General features: G+C 32.5%; 2 protein-coding genes across 3 annotated transcripts; both read right to left on the bottom strand.

The window, feature by feature from the left end:
* Positions 1–658: 658 nt before the first annotated feature.
* On the bottom strand, positions 659–8,118 carry LOC111049218 (Krueppel-like factor 10). Of its 2 annotated transcripts, none has more exons than XM_022335243.2 (4): positions 7,844–8,118; positions 4,246–4,386; positions 2,423–2,859; positions 659–1,060 (listed from the first exon to the last, which is right to left on the bottom strand). In XM_022335243.2, the coding sequence occupies exons 1-4, from the start codon at positions 7,988–7,990 to the stop codon at positions 889–891; spliced, it is 897 nt and encodes a 298-aa protein (XP_022190935.2). In that variant the 5' UTR covers positions 7,991–8,118; the 3' UTR covers positions 659–888. The 2 variants fall into 2 exon arrangements, with proteins under 2 accessions (XP_022190935.2, XP_039279168.1); XM_039423234.1 differs by lacking the exon at positions 7,844–8,118 and adding an exon at positions 6,827–6,978.
* A 1,753-nt stretch (positions 8,119–9,871) lies between these two features.
* On the bottom strand, positions 9,872–16,965 carry LOC111049093 (pyridoxine-5'-phosphate oxidase). The gene is made up of 6 exons (XM_022335100.2): positions 16,582–16,965; positions 15,137–15,293; positions 14,548–14,647; positions 13,629–13,682; positions 12,343–12,542; positions 9,872–11,492 (listed from the first exon to the last, which is right to left on the bottom strand). The coding sequence occupies exons 1-6, from the start codon at positions 16,709–16,711 to the stop codon at positions 11,327–11,329; spliced, it is 807 nt and encodes a 268-aa protein (XP_022190792.2). The 5' UTR covers positions 16,712–16,965; the 3' UTR covers positions 9,872–11,326.
* Positions 16,966–17,653: the final 688 nt, after the last annotated feature.

Raw genomic sequence — 17,653 nt, 5'->3', positions numbered from 1 at the left:
GTGAAAATGAGTACGGTAATCAAAGTAATCATTTTAACAAGAATGAATTATAAATTATAATTTCCCAATTTATTGTTACTTTGAAGCTCCAGATACATTGGAAAAATCGAACGAAAAATATTTTAATAAACTTCTAATTGCGCAGCACAGAAGTGCTGTAAACAAGTACAGAAATATCATCATATCAAGTACAGAAATATAAAATACTCAGTTTTTGTTTGTGTTAAAAACTTTCCAGTCATACACCAACTTATCATCTATTAATAAATTAAAACAAATTTAAGAAGTAAATTCCACTATACCATGAAATATCTACAAGACCATGGAGTTTCCTGTTAACACTACAGAAATGATCATGTAACTCAAATTTCAATAAATCTTGTCAGCTTGTCAGCTACGAAGAGACACCCAATAAGAGGTATCAGTTATAATACATAGGTGACAGATACATCTCTTCAGTCAATTTTCAATTTTCTTTTGATTTTTTGAATGAATTCCACTGAAATGCTTCTGAGAAAGTAATAAAAGTTAATAACATTTTTGAAGTCCGTCTATTTTTCGTTAGTCTAGTATTCATCAACTTTGATCATTTTACGCTACTGGTTGTATGAGTAAGATTAGGTACTTCTATCTTGGAAAATTTCTTTGGCATTGAATATCGTCTTCAATTTCAATTCTCCTCCTTGTTTCCTAGGGCCGCTTCCTCTAAAGTTGAAACCCGTTTAATCAATGGTTACATTAAATGCATGATAAATTCTATTACAATGTTTTTCAATTGAGTCAGCTGATGGTTTAAACCAGAATTTTAGTTCAACTTTTTTGGAGAAAGCGACCCTTAGAGGTATGTATTAGTCCAGGTTTCGGAGCAAGTGTGGAGACGTAACGTGGTCATACAACGGCAAAAACGGTGCGAGGTCGTGACTGGCGGGGAGCGCCGGGACGGTGCACGCGCGTGTGCTTGGCGAGGTGATCAGAACGGGCGAATGCCTTCGGACAGAGCGGGCAGCCGTAGGGCTTGTGACCAGAGTGAGAGCGACGGTGGCGGGCTAGCTCATCTGACCTGTGACCGACAGAGATAGAATATGTTTAACACGAGAACAAACATGTTCTGTGAATTGTTTATATTCTGCATAGTCTACAGTCTGTGCAAACTTTAAGTTTGCAAGAGTACAATCACAACATGTATTGTGAACATGATCTTTAGTTTACATAATCTATACTCTCTGCAAATCTTAGTTTGCAGGAGTACAATCAAAACATTTATTGTGAATATGATCTATCATGATCTATAGTGTACATAATCTATACTCTCTGCAAACCTGAGTTTGCAGGAGTACAATCAAAACATTTATTGTGAACATGATCTATAGTGTACATAATCTTTACTCTCTGCAAACCTGAGTTTGCAGGAGTACAATCAAAACATCTATTGTGAACATGATCTATAGTGTACATAATCTATAGTCTGTGCAGTCTGTGCAAACCTTAGTTTGCAGCATTGCTCCTATGGAGTACCAGTGCTGCCAGATTTCAAAGAATCCTGAGAAAGAGGGGAAAAAAGTGTTGTTATTTTTTATAGAATCAGCATAAAAACGGCAACAGTGTGTTCATATTGTTATATTGAAATAAAATTGGCAATAAGCTCCGTACTAAAAATTATGGTTTGCATGGACTATATATATAATTTATCCCTGACAGCATAAAATATCTATATAACATTCAAAAAAGGTTTAAAACGTCTAACAATGTTTAAGAACATTCATAGATATTGTTTAAAATGTATAATTATGACATGAATACATATTGGATGTTTATCGAATGTTGAATAGATGTTTTCTGGCTTCCTCAGTATCTGCTTCCCATTGTTGATCTTTGATGATTCAAAATGGCGGTTCCAAGATGGAGGTCCAAAAATTTGGAGTGACAGAAAATTAGTTTATTTAATTTGGACCACCAATGAAGCCTACTTTCAAACTATCCTTGAAGAAGGAATATTAACCTGTTTCCATGATTTTCACCAACCTATATCATTACATAGGCTGGCCACTAACGACTGGACATGCATGATGAACAGAAACGTCGTTATGAATTGTTTTGTCAAAACAACAAAAGGCTTCAAACAGTACATTTTTTGAGGTTGGGCTTTTGTTCTTCATTTTCTCGTTGTTCAATTTTTCTGCACTACTCAGAGGTAGATTTTGTTTTGTATCATTATAATTTGTGATCTCCAGGGGTCTATTTATTGATATTGGTTATTTATTTTATTTTAGAAGCCTCTCGCTGATGACAAAACATGTATGATGAACATGAGAGTGTGTGCATACACACATGTTTATCATTCCTATCCTACCATTAGTGGCCAGCCTTATGAGCTATTTGAGATTTCTATATGCTTGAGTAAAATTATATTATAAATGAATACCTGGAGAATCTCCACGCACACTGAGGCCACGTGCACACGAAGGGCTTCTCGCCAGTATGCCTCCTGACATGCGCCTTCAGGTGCGAGTTCTTGGCGTAAACCTTGCCGCACTGAGCAAATCCGCATACGAACACTTTGGTCGCCGCATCACACATCGGCTGCTGCTTCTGCTGGCTTTTGCCGTCCGCCGCTAGGAGCGCTAGTGACTGTGTGCCGATGTTGTCGTCTGTGGCGATGTTGCCGTACTGTGCAAAGTACACCTGCTGGGTGTTGCTGCTGTTGTCCGCCGCTGATGATGACTGTGCGCTCATGCTGTCTTCTGTGAGGATTGGTGAGGGAGGTTGCTGAGGTGCTGGCTCCACGTCCAAGTAGAGGGTCAGCGGATCCAGGGAGTTGTGTTCGGGTGAAGGCCACCAGTAGCCCGATCCGTATGAGGTCTGCAGACGATAAAATACCAAATGGAGATTATACAGTATACAGAGGTGCCGACAAGGAGGGGGGGGGGGGTTGCACGCAGACCTTGAAATTCTTGAGGGGGATTCAAAGTCACACAATCAGACTCAAAAATCAAATCCTGAGGGGTCCCGAAAAAATCAGCAGTGTTTAAATCAAGGGGGTTGAAGCTCGATTTTTATCTAAATTAAGGGGGGTGCGTCCATAGTCTCAGAAGTGGGTGGTCACCCCTGCAGTATACTTGATGTATTCATTAATTTTATTGAAAAATTGTATTACATTTGGGTACTTGAGAATTAATATTGAGTAATAATATGTTTTTTATTTTATGGAATGAAAAAGTCAATTGCAGAACCCTATTTTTATAATTCCAGGTAGCCTACCCATATTTTCATTTGAAATATTGATTAGACCTACCCAACTTGTTTCACTCATGCTGGGCTGCACCAGGATGATCAACTATCTCGAATCAGAAACCTGATTAATTAGTACGGTACCCACCTAATGTAATAAATTATACCTAAATATCTCATTAGCTACTTGGAGCGATAATGATCGATTAGAATATTGATCTTTCTTTGTAGCATCATGGCCGTTTCGAAAATGAATGAGTAAATAATCATTATTTGTTTGAACTAAATCTGAATAGCTTGTTAATTGAGTACGTAGAGCTATGGTTACAGAAATCGATAAGTCATAAATTTGATTCCATTTTTATTCTGATGAATTTGGTTATTTGGATTTGACCTGCTGCTCCTATTTAGTTGAAAAGAAAAACTGGGCATACGACAATATGCTGCTTAAGTGATAGATAATGTAATTTAAAGATAGGATTTCAAAATGTACCTAGTTTTGTAAAATGTTTAAAGTAAACTAATAATTACCAACAACATCTGATTGATAAAATCTACTTACAAAATAAAATATAAAGGTCAAAATTCAGAAGTATTTTCCCTTACATCGTTAATAATTCGTTAAAATTGTTCAGTTGATCTGTTTTCAGTTGTTCAATTGAATAGGAATCAAAGGGAGAAACCAATAATCAAATCATTCCAGCTGGCAAAAACATTCCGCTTACCATATTATTGGATCAGATACCGTACTTCAATGGTATTTGGTATTTTCAATAAGACAAAACCGAACTCAAAAAGGAACCAATAAAGAAACATTCTGCTTGTTTGCAATTGTCTCTGAGTCTGTTTTCAAATAAAATCTCTTGTAAAAGGACAATTGACATTCTGATTCAGAAATTCTTCATCGGAACAAGCTTCACAAAATTTTTTTGTGAAACATTGGACCAAAAACGACCCAAGGACAAAATTATTGGTTTTCGTTTGCATTTTTTTTCAAAATTTATCTTATTTACTCACATCACTGGTGTTCTCGTACAGAATCTCAACTGACTGCGAAAGTAAATAGTCCAATTCAGGATCAATTCGATCACTTTTAGATTCGTTTGTGATTGAAACCCAATCAGCACTTAATAAGTCATTGAGTTCCCCTTCCGTAATCTGTAAAGGAAGAAATAAATTTACAGGTTTGGCGAGTGATTGCTGATACATATCTTAAGGTGCGTAGACTACAGATATACGCGCCGCGAACACGAGCAATTCACTTTTAATCAGCTGACTATATCTGTATTATTACAGAAACGGTATAAGATATAGATATAAAAAGCTTGGCATCAACTGATTAAAAGTGAATTGCTCATGTTCGCGGCGCGTACGCACCTTAATAAGTGAGAGATAACTATTGCTAATCCGGATTTGGATAGAGGGATAAGAACTGCTGATTTCCCCGAATGGATTAAAACTTGTCGAATGATACAAGAATTTAATAAGAATCTTGTAGATAATAATTGCTACTTAGATGCAGATACAAATCAAGTAATTCTTCCCTCACAATATTTTCATAACATTGTGGAGAAGAATCAAAATGTCTGTTTCAGTTCTGTAATGTGTCATAGAAATCCACTTAGTCATCTCTGATAAAAAACTTGTTATCAGAGATAAAACATATCAATTTGCTCTATATTATAACATAAAGCTTTGAGGCTTATGATAATTTGAATTGTGAATACTGCATTCTCCCCAATATTGAAACTTTAATAAAAAAGATGGAATGAAAAGATATAGTTTTATCAACTTCATTGGTTATGTACAGCTCTACCTGACGTTGGCTATCAATTAAACTGTTAATTCAAACAATATTCATCTAAATCGTAACAACATTAATATTCGAGCTTCAACCGTTATTTTTTACAATCAATGCAGTAGGCCTAAACAATTTTGATTCAAATGATCAATTTTAATCCAATAATGAGGCTATAAAATTAACTGATCTGCTGCATACGTTACGGTATATCAAAATGATCGAGGAGCCTAGGCCTATAATAAATAAATAAATGGCAGAATAGAATATGCTAATCGGTTACTTAAGATTGATGAATAATGTTAATACAAGATTATTAATGGATAATGTAAATACTAAATTATTGATTATTAGTCCAAATGTAAATACAAGTTGCACACTTTTCGTTCTTGTATCAGAATATAATCTCAAAAGTTATTTATCAATATACAAGCAAACAATAGGAAGTATCTGTTTTCAAATAATAATTTCTGAAATAATTACTCACGTCGATTATTTTTAATACATATAACGAAAATTTAGGTACCGGACATAAAATTGGTTCATCAAATGAAAAAACACTGAGCTTACTCTCGCAATCTCGCTATGCATTGTATAGTATTGATTGGCCTATATGTCAAATTGACATGTTACCATTGAGGCTACTAAAGAAGATATTCTAAACATAATTTTTTATAGTAAAAATTATAAAATCAATACAGTAGGCTACTTATCTTTCTAGCTGAAAATCTGCTAGGTTGTGAATAATTAATATGTAATGTTGGTATTTTGAATCCGATGAATTCCAATTGAAAAAGTTTATATTATTGATAATATATAATAAGTTCATAGCATACCGTAATAATTGATATGCGAAACAATACCATATTCACAACATAATTGAGAAATTATCGAAGGAAAATGTTCTGCTATTGATAGAAAATTAATAAACAAGTTTGAACTGACCATTTCGAAGAACAGGTCTACCAGTATGCGAAATTAAAGATGGAATAGAAGCATACCGTAATATGCAAACATATATACGAAAAATATCATATTTACAACATAATTTGGAAATTATTGATGGAAACTGCTCTATTGATAGAAAATAAAATAAATGAACAAGTTTGAACTGACCATTTCGAAGAGCAGATCCACCAGTGTGGCAGAATTAAAGATAGAATGAAAGCATACCGTAAAAAATGCATGTATATAGGAATCAATATCATAATCACAACAAAATTAAGAAATTATTGAAGGAAACTGCTCTATTGATAGAAAATAAAATAAATGAACAAGTTTGAACTGACCATTTCGAAGAGCAGATCCACCAGTGTGGCAGAATTAAAGATAGAATGAAAGCATACCGTAAAAAATTGCATGTATATAGGAATCAATATCATAATCAGAACAAAATTAAGAAATTATTGATGGAAACTGCTACATTGATAGAAAATAAATGTAGAAGTTTGAACTGACTATTTTGAAGAGCAAGTCTACCAGAGTATTGCGGAATCAAAGATAGAATGAAAGCATACCGTAAAAAATGCATGTAAATAGGTAACAATATCATAATCACAACAAAATTAAGGAATTATTGAAGGAAACTGCTCAATTGATAGAAAATAAATAAATAAATAAATTTGAACTGACCATTTTGAAGAGAAGAGTGTTGCGGAATCAAAGATGGAATAAAAGCATAGGCTACCGTAAGAAAAATTCATGTATATAGGAAACAATATTATAATCACAACAAAATTAAGAAATTATTGAAGGAAACTGCTACATTGATAGAAAATGAATGCAGAAGTTTGAACTGACCATTTTGAAGAGCAGGTCTACCAGTGTTGCAGAATTAGAGATGGAATAAAAGCATACCGTAAAAAAATGCATGTATATAGGAAACAGTATCATAATCACAACAAAATTAAGAAATTATTGAAGGAAACTACTACATTGATAAAAAATGAATGTAGAAGTTTGAACTGACCATTTCGAAGAGCAGGTCTACCAGAGTATTGCGGAATCAAAGATAGAATAAAAGCATACCGTAAAAAAATGCATGTATATAGGAAACAATATCATAATCACAACAAAATCAAGAAATTATTGAAGGAAACTGCTACATTGATAGAAAATGAATGCAGAAGTTTGAACTGACCATTTTGAAGAGCAGGTCTACCAGAGTATTGCGGAATCAAAGATAGAATGAAAGCATACCGTAAAAAATGCATGTAAATAGGTAACAATATCATAATCACAACAAAATTAAGGAATTATTGAAGGAAACTGCTCAATTGATAGAAAATAAATAAATAAATAAATTTGAACTGACCATTTTGAAGAGAAGAGTGTTGCGGAATCAAAGATGGGATAAAAGCATACCGTAAGAAAAATTCATGTATATAGGAAACAATATTATAATCACAACAAAATTAAGAAATTATTGAAGGAAACTGCTACATTGATAGAAAATGAATGCAGAAGTTTGAACTGACCATTTTGAAGAGCAGGTCTACCAGTGTTGCAGAATTAGAGATGGAATAAAAGCATACCGTAAAAAAATGCATGTATATAGGAAACAGTATCATAATCACAACAAAATTAAGAAATTATTGAAGGAAACTACTACATTGATAAAAAATGAATGTAGAAGTTTGAACTGACCATTTCGAAGAGCAGGTCTACCAGAGTATTGCGGAATCAAAGATAGAATAAAAGCATACCGTAAAAAAATGCATGTATATAGGAAACAATATCATAATCACAACAAAATCAAGAAATTATTGAAGGAAACTGCTACATTGATAGAAAATGAATGCAGAAGTTTGAACTGACCATTTTGAAGAGCAGGTCTACCAGTGTTGCAGAATTAGAGATCGAATGGAGGCCAGAATGTTGAATGCTGTGAAAGGCTTGAGGTCCGGATGCTGAACTGATGAACTGATGAGCCCGTGCCTGGCTCCAAGTGACGCGCGGCGACATCGCTCATCCCCTGGGAGCCACTCCGGCTTGAGCCTGGCACTCGTCATGTCATTATTGCAGATACACACTAGAAAAAGCCTTATCTACAGCAATACTAGGCAGACAAAAAACCCGTTCATCGTCCAGATTCATTAACAGTAGCAGATCAGTCTCAGGCAAATGCGTTCACGAGATAAGAGCGATAGTTTTATTGTTTTGATATCATCGACAGTTGTCCTCAAACAGGAAACTTGATACAGCATTCGATAACTATGAACCTACTTTAAATAGATGATGATTAAACGTTTTGATATGAAGTGATATAGGGAAAATGTAGCAGAACATTTAAAGGGATATTTCTCTTTCCCAATCATTTATATTATGATTTGTGTATTATTCGTCAATAAATAAACTTCGGGACCCGATAATATATTATATCATAGAGAAATAATACTAATTATAATATATAATCTCTGATTATATTAACAGCTCTACTTTGATATAGAATTTTACGTAATTACGTTTTGTAAATTCTGGACGCATTTCAAGAAACTATGACTCATATTCAGCAACCAGGAAAACTAGAAAATTAAATTTGATCCCACATAAGAGTTTTTCCAACAATTCAAGTCAATATTGAAGATTTGAGAACAATTATTATTTTGGAAACTTGGTTGAAATTCAGGAAAGCCAATTTTTGAGCTGAATATCCAGTTGTTCCTACCTGCTACTACAATGAAGGAAAAATGTAGCCTAAACTTCTTGAAAGCATAAATTTTTAGCTGTAATTGAACTACTACAAGGTTGAATTGAAGACCCCATCAATTTGATTTGATTAGGATTTGGAATACTACGTACCGTACTTATTTCAGTACTGATGTTTTGATTTTCAAAAATAATACAGTAATGTCTCTCCATTTTACTTTGTTGACTCATCAATATTTCACCTGATCCTCAACATCATCAGTACCGGTATTTCAAGCTCTTATCAAATCTAATAACATATTCTAATAGACTACTAGAATATTTAAATTAATAATAATTGAGAAAACTAATAATTATTGAAAATTATTAGTAGCCTACTCTTGTGATATTTTTAAGACACTACCAGTTTCGGGAACTGGGCTATCCACCCTATCGTATTCTCAAGTCGAAACTAGTCTTAAAGGATAAACGCAATTTTCTATAATAAAACATTCAAGTAGCCCTATTAGAATATATTAACAGATTTAATAATAATTTGAAATACCGGTATTGATTATTTGATGTTGAAAATATAAAAGTCTCTCCATTTTACTATGTTGAATCGTCAATATTGTAGCATTTTAGCTTCCTTTCTGTCTTTTAATCTTCATTGTATTTGTAGGCTCTTTGACAGCGTTCTCGAATCTGTCAGATATTATATGGGAAGTAACAATATTATAATGAACATCATCAAATAAATTTATCGTTTCATGTAATTATTAAAACTCAATCAATATTGAAATTGTTTGTTGCAGTAAAGACTGTAAGCTCCACCTGAGATCTGAAATAAATACGCCTGGCCAAGCATTAAACATGATTCAATCAGAAATTTAGCCAAACCAGCATTTGAAACGCTACCTTCAGGCACTTGAAATAGAAACGCTTTTTTAATTAGATTTGGAATTATTTGTATTGCCTACTTTAATAAACTCATTTTATTTTTATTTGAATTCATTTTATTTTGGATAAAGTTTGGGCTTTATTTATTGGCAAATTGATGTATTGGTTTAATTTGATTGTAAGGATTATGTCACGCCATGCCGCATCCATCCTAGTAGAATGGTTAATGTCATGTTCCCTCAAATCTGTGTTTCCTCAATCCCCAAATGATAATTTCAAGGGAATTTATGTCAAATAGGATGATAAAAAACAGTACAGTTCTTGAAATAACAAATAATTGTCCGTTTATTCATGAAGAGATTACAACTTGATATTACACCATGGAGACACCACAAGCTGTCATAACAGGAAATTCACTAGTTGTACAATGCTGAAGAGAAGATAAATGAAAAAAACAATTAAATAAAGAAATGTACCAGAACCCTAGTGCAAATATTTGAGTCTGATGCTAGTGAATGCTTTAAGCAGTGAAAGAATGAGAGTCAATATATTGTACATGAGTTCTAAAAAGTACCACTAATTAGCCATTAGAGTTTGTTATTCACATTTAACAATTAATAATTCGCCATTTTTAAAACTAAATGAAGAATATAGCCTGAATGGTATTAAATTATTCTGTTTCAATGCATGTGACAACTAAAATTTGATATTTTCATGAATAAATACAGAATATAGATGGTTTTGAAATTAGTCTCTGTGTCAATGCATGTGACAACGTTACAGCCCTGGACTAAGCCTCTCAATAGACGAATTTCTGGTCTCTGTTGAACTTCACTATTAGTAATCGTAGAATATTTCATAAGTTATTAATTACAGATACATTACATTAGGCCTATTCTAGTGATTTTGATGGAATACAATTCATTAAACAAAAAAATAATAAATTTCAAACAGTTGCATACAGATTGGAAAATGAAACTTCATTCAATACATAACGAGCATTAATTCTTGAAATGCATGCGTTGCAAAAAAGTATGCAATATCAAATAATAATAAAATATCGGGCCCAGTTCACACAGAAGTGACTTGGCGGTCGCAAGTCACTGAATTAATGACATATTCACGGTTTCATGCCACTCCTATAAGCTCCGTTTCGCCATGCCACTTCTGTTTACATTGAACCATAATATTTTTATATGGGAGTTGATAAAGTCAGCGCCACGCCACCGCTACGTTACTTCTGTGTGAATTGGTCTTAGAAATAATGTGGTGAAAAAATACAGTTATTTTCAACTGACACAGTAAATAAAGTATAATTTTAAAATATACTGTGTATAGTATAAATAAAAAATAAATATCAGTACCCTTTTAAATGTTTTTTTTTACAAAAAATAATTGTTATTTTTTGTGAAAAAAATTTAAAAGGGTACTGAGATTTATTTTTTATTAATATTAAAAGTAGCCCTAAAGAAAAAAGACTGTGTATAGTGTATATTAAAAAATTCTCAAAATATCAAGTTAAAATCAATCAAAATCGTAACATACGATAATGATACAAATTAATAGAATGATGAATGGTGGATGGTACATCAATTTAAATATATGGTACAATATACAGTATAGCTCATTTTCATAGTATACTAGTTATTACTTTAAACATCATTCAAGTAACAATATCGAAGTTATTTCTTAGCAACATTTACACAAAATCTACAGTTTCTACATAAATATGGAAGACATTAGCTGCATGGCTGCTGAAAATTACTATTTTCATTAAGGATAAAGTCTTTCATAAACCCAGTCACCATCACCTTTATGAGTGAGATTTTCGTCGATGATCTCATTTTCTTGGAGTTTTCTGAATCTGATGCGATCATGGAGTCTGTTGCTTTGGCCTTGCCAGAACTCGTAATTGCTTGGTATCACACGATAGCCTCCCCTGGAACAAGCAGAAAAGTTGAAATTTTATTTTAAAAATGATAAATAATTCTTATAAACTGATCAAAAAATTATTTTTATTCCAACTAATAGCTTTCCGAACCCATGAAACGATCAAGCTCCAATAGTTTATTAAGCTGATTTCTCAACAAATTACGTTTACGGTATGTGAGGTGTAAATCACAATTCATATAACAGTTCTAAATAATTTCTATAGATTCTATATTACACTTTATATGAAACCATTCAGGTTCTGTACAAGATTTTCATTTTGAACAAGATAAGCTACGATTTTCCTTTTTAATTTTAACTTTATTTTGTTTAATTTATTTTATCTATTTATTAGATTTTTTATTTATTATTTTATTCATTTCATTCTATTCAATCTATCTAGGAACTTGAATGCACAATCTGATTACACTGAATAAAAATAATAGATATTGCCATAGCCACCTCTATACAAGGCCCCGGCCTACGATATTGCAACATCGCAGTGTAGGCCTAGAATCTAATACATGATTGGTGAAGAAGATTTAAAAAATACCAGCTCATCTTTTTCACCAATTATGTATTAGATTCTAGGCCTACACTGCGACGTTGCAATATCGTAGGCCGGGGCCTTGTATTAGAGGTGGCCATGATATTGCCCAAGCACAGATTTATTCAAAATAGAGATACCGGTTTCGGTTGTTACTTGTTACCAGTATAGTTAGCCGAGACCGGTATCTCGGTAATAAATCTGTGTTTGGACAATATCTATTATTTTTATTCAAGATGGATAACTAACACAATATCACCTCCACAACTACTCAGATAATCTAATTACAGTAAAATCTCAATGTAATTCTCACCAATGCTTCGGACGTTTCAGATCAGAATTTTCAACTTCTCTGACAAATTCTTCAACTTCCTCGAGCATAGCATCCCTGCTCGCTACCAGCGAACTCTGCTTGCTCACTGAAGCACTGACTTGACTCACTTTTGGCCGAGAACAGAAGTACTCATCTGATTCCACTTCGGGTAACTTGACGACTTTGCCTTCAATTCTCACCTACAACAAAAATTCAATGCAAACTTTCTCTCAAATGCAAGATAAAGTAGAAGAAAAACATTATATCTAAAAAAATGCAGGAGATTAGTAATGTAAAAATACTATGAATATAAAAATCTTACATTAAAACGCATAGCTGTGGAAAATAGCTATCATAAAAATATCATGTAAAAATCAAAACAATAATGCCAACACTAGTCAATTTCAATACAGTGTATAGTATGGTTAGTGATGAGTGAATAAGTAATAAGTCATACAAAATGAAGTAGTCGTCATCTCTCATCACTATCATCCCTCTCACTCATTACCCACGCACAAACCTAAGAGCTTATGTGGGCATTAACCTCAGTATTATTATTATTATTATTACTAAGTGATCGAATAGCAAGATATGGGTTGATGATTTTAAATGTAATTAAATTTCACAACGTTTTTTTTTTTAATTGTATTAATAAATCATTAACAATGAACAATTGTGTGACCATGAATGTGAAATAAGGCTATTTAGATTTAAAAAATACATCATTTATACCCTAAAGTACCCACGGAATTGGGTGACGGAATGGGATTTTTGATGCTATTGAGCCTAAGTCAAATAATAAAATATAAGATCATAAAATATAATTGGATATTTTTTATTTCAAGGAATTCCTCTGAAAAATGCATACTCTCCGACAATCACAAATTGAGCGAAAATAGAACTTCCAGTCGAATAAACAATGAAATTTTCATTCAAAATAAGTAAATTATCAAGATCTATTTCATATAACTTAATATTTTCATTGTTTCATAGTATCAGAGTATAGTTTCAAAGTAGCTCTCTATATTAATTCAAGTAACTATCATTTTCATACAAGATCTATAGATCTATTTTACAATAGATGGAAATTTTTGAATAGTAGCGCTCATCGAATTTCCATCTAGCTGTTTACCATGTTGTCAATATTTGCAGTAGCAGAAGTCTTCGGGGTGAATTACAGAATTTAATTTGGATTTTCGTTTAATAATTACTATTATTTTACAATAATTTATTCATAGGTTTTTCCAACTGAATACGGTACTACGTAGTTATATATCATAACTCACTTGTCTTTTCAAAGCTTCCCAATAGAATGTGAGAGCGGCTTGAGGATTCTCCTCCTGAAAAATGAATTAGGAAGCCATTGAAGTCAGACCAATATAATAATACAGATCATCAAAAAGTTAAAAAAAGAATAGCCTATTGATATCCATTAGTTCTATGACACGAAATCTTACTATTCTAAACCTATACCAACTCTTACTAGCATTGATACTACACTTAAATTTCACAAAGATCTATAACTTACTACATATCTGCATTTTAAAATAATTATTTGAATTTTTTGTAGCGATAGAATACTGTTCGTTCGTTCGTACGTGTCAGATGATAGATAATTAAATGCCTAAATTAAAATAAAAATCCTCTGTTCTAACAGCTTCGTCATTGAATACAAAGAGGTCTTGTCGAGTGCATGCTGGTGCAAGACAGCATTTTAGGAGGTGATCATCTGACTGGATATTGACACAGTCGCAGTACGGGTCCTCAATCTGCCTCCAAGTTGTGCGATATTCTTTTGTGCAGGCACACTCTGCTCCAAGGCGGTTCAAAGTTTTCCATTTGCTATATGACAGCTCTGCTCCTGTTGGAAAGTTGCTCCCTCAAAACCAAGTCAGTGGCGTCTGTACTCTCATAGTAGAATACTGTATATCTATACATTAAAAACGTTCAGTATAACTGATACATTCGAATTATAACTATTAGAAACAAAATTGATTTGATTTCATTGTGAAGAAAATTCCTATTCTTATTTCTTATGACTTTCAAGATATTCAAGTAACCATATTTGGAAATTTGTCTACTTTTTATACCAGTGTTTTTTTCCCTTTAAAAATTATGAATTCAAACAACTGGTGTAATTGTAACAAAGAATGATGAAAATTCTGCTTTTTATAATTAATAGTAGTATTAATTTAATAGTCGTACCAAGTCACAGGCTTTCCTGCTATTGTAGTTGGTGAAAAAATCAAATCCGTCTGAACCATATCCCTTGAGTAGAACATATCTGGCTGATGGCATACCATTTCTGCAAAAAGATAATTGAAAAATGAAAATAATTTCCAGTGGTATTTAAAAAAGCACAATTAAACGTATACATTTTACATTTACTATTATCATTAATCAATTTTCCTAAATGATAGTAGCTTACTGTGATGTATCTAGATTAGATTACCAAGTTATTGAAAATCTATTCCTACATTTTTCAAAATTCAGTACATAAAACTCACAGATTAGGAAAATTTGAAGTGGTTTCAATAATCACAATATTTACAAGACATAAGAATTCTTAATAATAACACATGTGTTCGAATTTCAATAATTATTTTGTAGTAAATATATTGCATGCAATGTAATTTCTCACAATAAAACAACAGTTAACAGTGTTATACAAAACTTCACGGATACCACGAAAATGATGTTATAAATTTACATGATTCAATAATTTAAAATCACGCTGGAGAATCTAGTTTTCCATTTTTTCGTGATAGGTAATTTCAAAGTTATCATGTCATACCTATTAGCAGTAGCAAGGCACATAGCATTGGCTTCCATTATTTTATCGCATTTTACAGCTTCATTCAACCACTTCTGGAAATGTTTGACTGGATCCTTGGCAGCCAAATCCTTTTCAGTAAAAGTATCACTGTCATCATGATACTTGGCCCGCATAGCTATGAATTGAAAACAATATATTTCAATTTTAGTGAACTTCATTTTATTAAAATAATTACAAACTTCACTAAAGTGGTAGCAACCCAAAAGTGAAGTCCACGTTAAAATGACAGTATTTGATAAACATTGGAGCTGCTATCCTTGTTTAACATTCGACAAAACAAATAGCTCTATCATTTTTTAGCCACGCAACGTTTCCAGATCATTTTTTAACAAAGTAGAATATTATAATTAATTACCGTAACAAAATATTCACTCTCAATTATGAAAATTTATCATTTGATAATTAAAAAGTATTTTTTCTTGACGATTGAAATAACTCTTCATTTTAACGAGAAGTTAATATCATCAGATATACCAGCATCAGCTATTCTCTGAACAAGGCAGTGACAAGGCAGAGAATTGGCAACGCAGTTCTCCTATCTTTCTCCACAGTCACTATAACGTGAACCTCACTATAGTTATAATGGAAAATGGCCAAGCTTCTAGCCAGGTTTCCCCCCGTACTATCAGATAAGCACGTCCCGGCTGAACTATGAGGTCGAAAGGCCCATTGATGTCTTAGAAAATATATCAGGCTAGGTGAAAACTTCTCCTAAAAAGGGACTCCCTAACAACTAAAAGCCAAAAGAATTTACTTTATCTAGGAACAAAGATGGGAGACTGGCAATATTCAATTAGCTTAATGGAATAAAATTGACAAGTATATAAAGCGTTACAAAATAATTGACATTTCACAGCAATAAATAAATTAGTTTATGTAATCAAAACCATTATCTTATTAACTAATCAACTCCTTTTCAGAATAGTAATCAACGCAAGCATTAGAGCTATTCCAATAGCCAATCATAAAGTGGCTTTTACATGATTTTTTTTTAATTTATCAGGGTCACTAAAAAGTTTTACAGTAGGATTGCATACAATTGTACAGGTGCCAATCACTGATCAATGGATGACTGAATACAGTACTTTTCTCACTTAGCCACCACAACAAAATTACATCTTCTTTATCGGAATCCATTTTAAAACAAAGTAATTAACGTTTCTTTCGTGTGAATGAGTAGTGTATATGAAACTCTTTCACTTGCTGCGTTCCTCCAGTGAGCACCGCACCCCACAGTTTTTGATCAGGCTGATTAAGTCAGTAAAAATAATGATAGGTATTGTATAATCTGAAAAATAAGAAAATAACTTATAAGCTACAGTTGCGCAAATTAATTTGCCTATAGTTAGCCTAAGCTATGTAGTAAGCTAAGTAGGTACTCAAGTTTTTGTTTTTATACTAACCTCCAATATTACAGTGAAAATCCTTTTCTTCTGACATTTTTCTTAGTGAAAAAGCTAAATGAAGTCTGAAGTGATTAAAACAGAGTATTACCCTACTAAAGCTGCTTTTGAAACTACAGATAAAATGCATTTCATATTCATGACAAACGAGTGAACGTTATTGGGTTTACTTCTATCTCTATTTAGCTTCAGACAAAGAATTAACAGGGCTAAAGCAATATTAAAAGTTAAACACGGCAATTATTAACAATCAAGCAAATAAAAACTCAACTCATTATTGAATAGAAAAGAAAACATTTACGTTTAAAAGATAAACAAGAAAAGATAACCTACAAGGCATGCTAAGTATTTGATTTGACTGTTGTCTGTTATCAGCTGATTTGTTGTCTGCTCTGCACAACATCGACATCCGTAATAAATTCAACGGCTTTTGATAATCGACCATGAGCAGTTACTTCGATATATCGGAAACTTTCCACTGCACGAAATTCAAATGTACGGCTTTTGAAGTAGGCTAAGCTACTGTTTCAACTTTTAATACTGTAATAGTTATTAAAAATGATTGAATTTTTTACATCACGTTAAGTCAATCATTATTCTCTATGAAATGAAAATATATTACTGTCACTAATATTGTTATATATGTCAGAAAGACTCAAATTTGGAGTCCAGATACAGTATTACATAGCTACTAACTGTTACTAATAGATTTTTATGTGAATAGAACTACGTATCAGTTTACTATAAAATAGAGAACTGTTCAGTAAGGTATTATTGTATAATGTATAGGAGGTGTATTGAGTTCTTAACTTTTTATGTTAGACTAGTGCCCCCCTGGGTTGGAGAACTCGTTCATGAACTGTTGTGTTAATCTTTGAAACCAGCAACTTTTAATTATACAGAGTTGATGAAAATTATGGAAACAGCTAAGTATTTGTTTTACAATAATAATTTTACAGTAGGTTCCATTGGGAAACCTATTTGAAATTTACTCTTCAAAAATTACTCTGTCGCTTCAACATCTTTGTCCCTCATATAAATCCAAATTCATTCTTTTAAATGAGAAGGTAGT

Source organism: Nilaparvata lugens, chromosome 3 (assembly GCF_014356525.2).
Source record: "Nilaparvata lugens isolate BPH chromosome 3, ASM1435652v1, whole genome shotgun sequence".
NCBI lineage: Eukaryota > Metazoa > Arthropoda > Insecta > Hemiptera > Delphacidae > Nilaparvata > Nilaparvata lugens.
The sequence above is the reverse complement of the archived record's forward strand: the minus strand, read 5'-3'. Positions and strand labels throughout refer to the sequence as shown.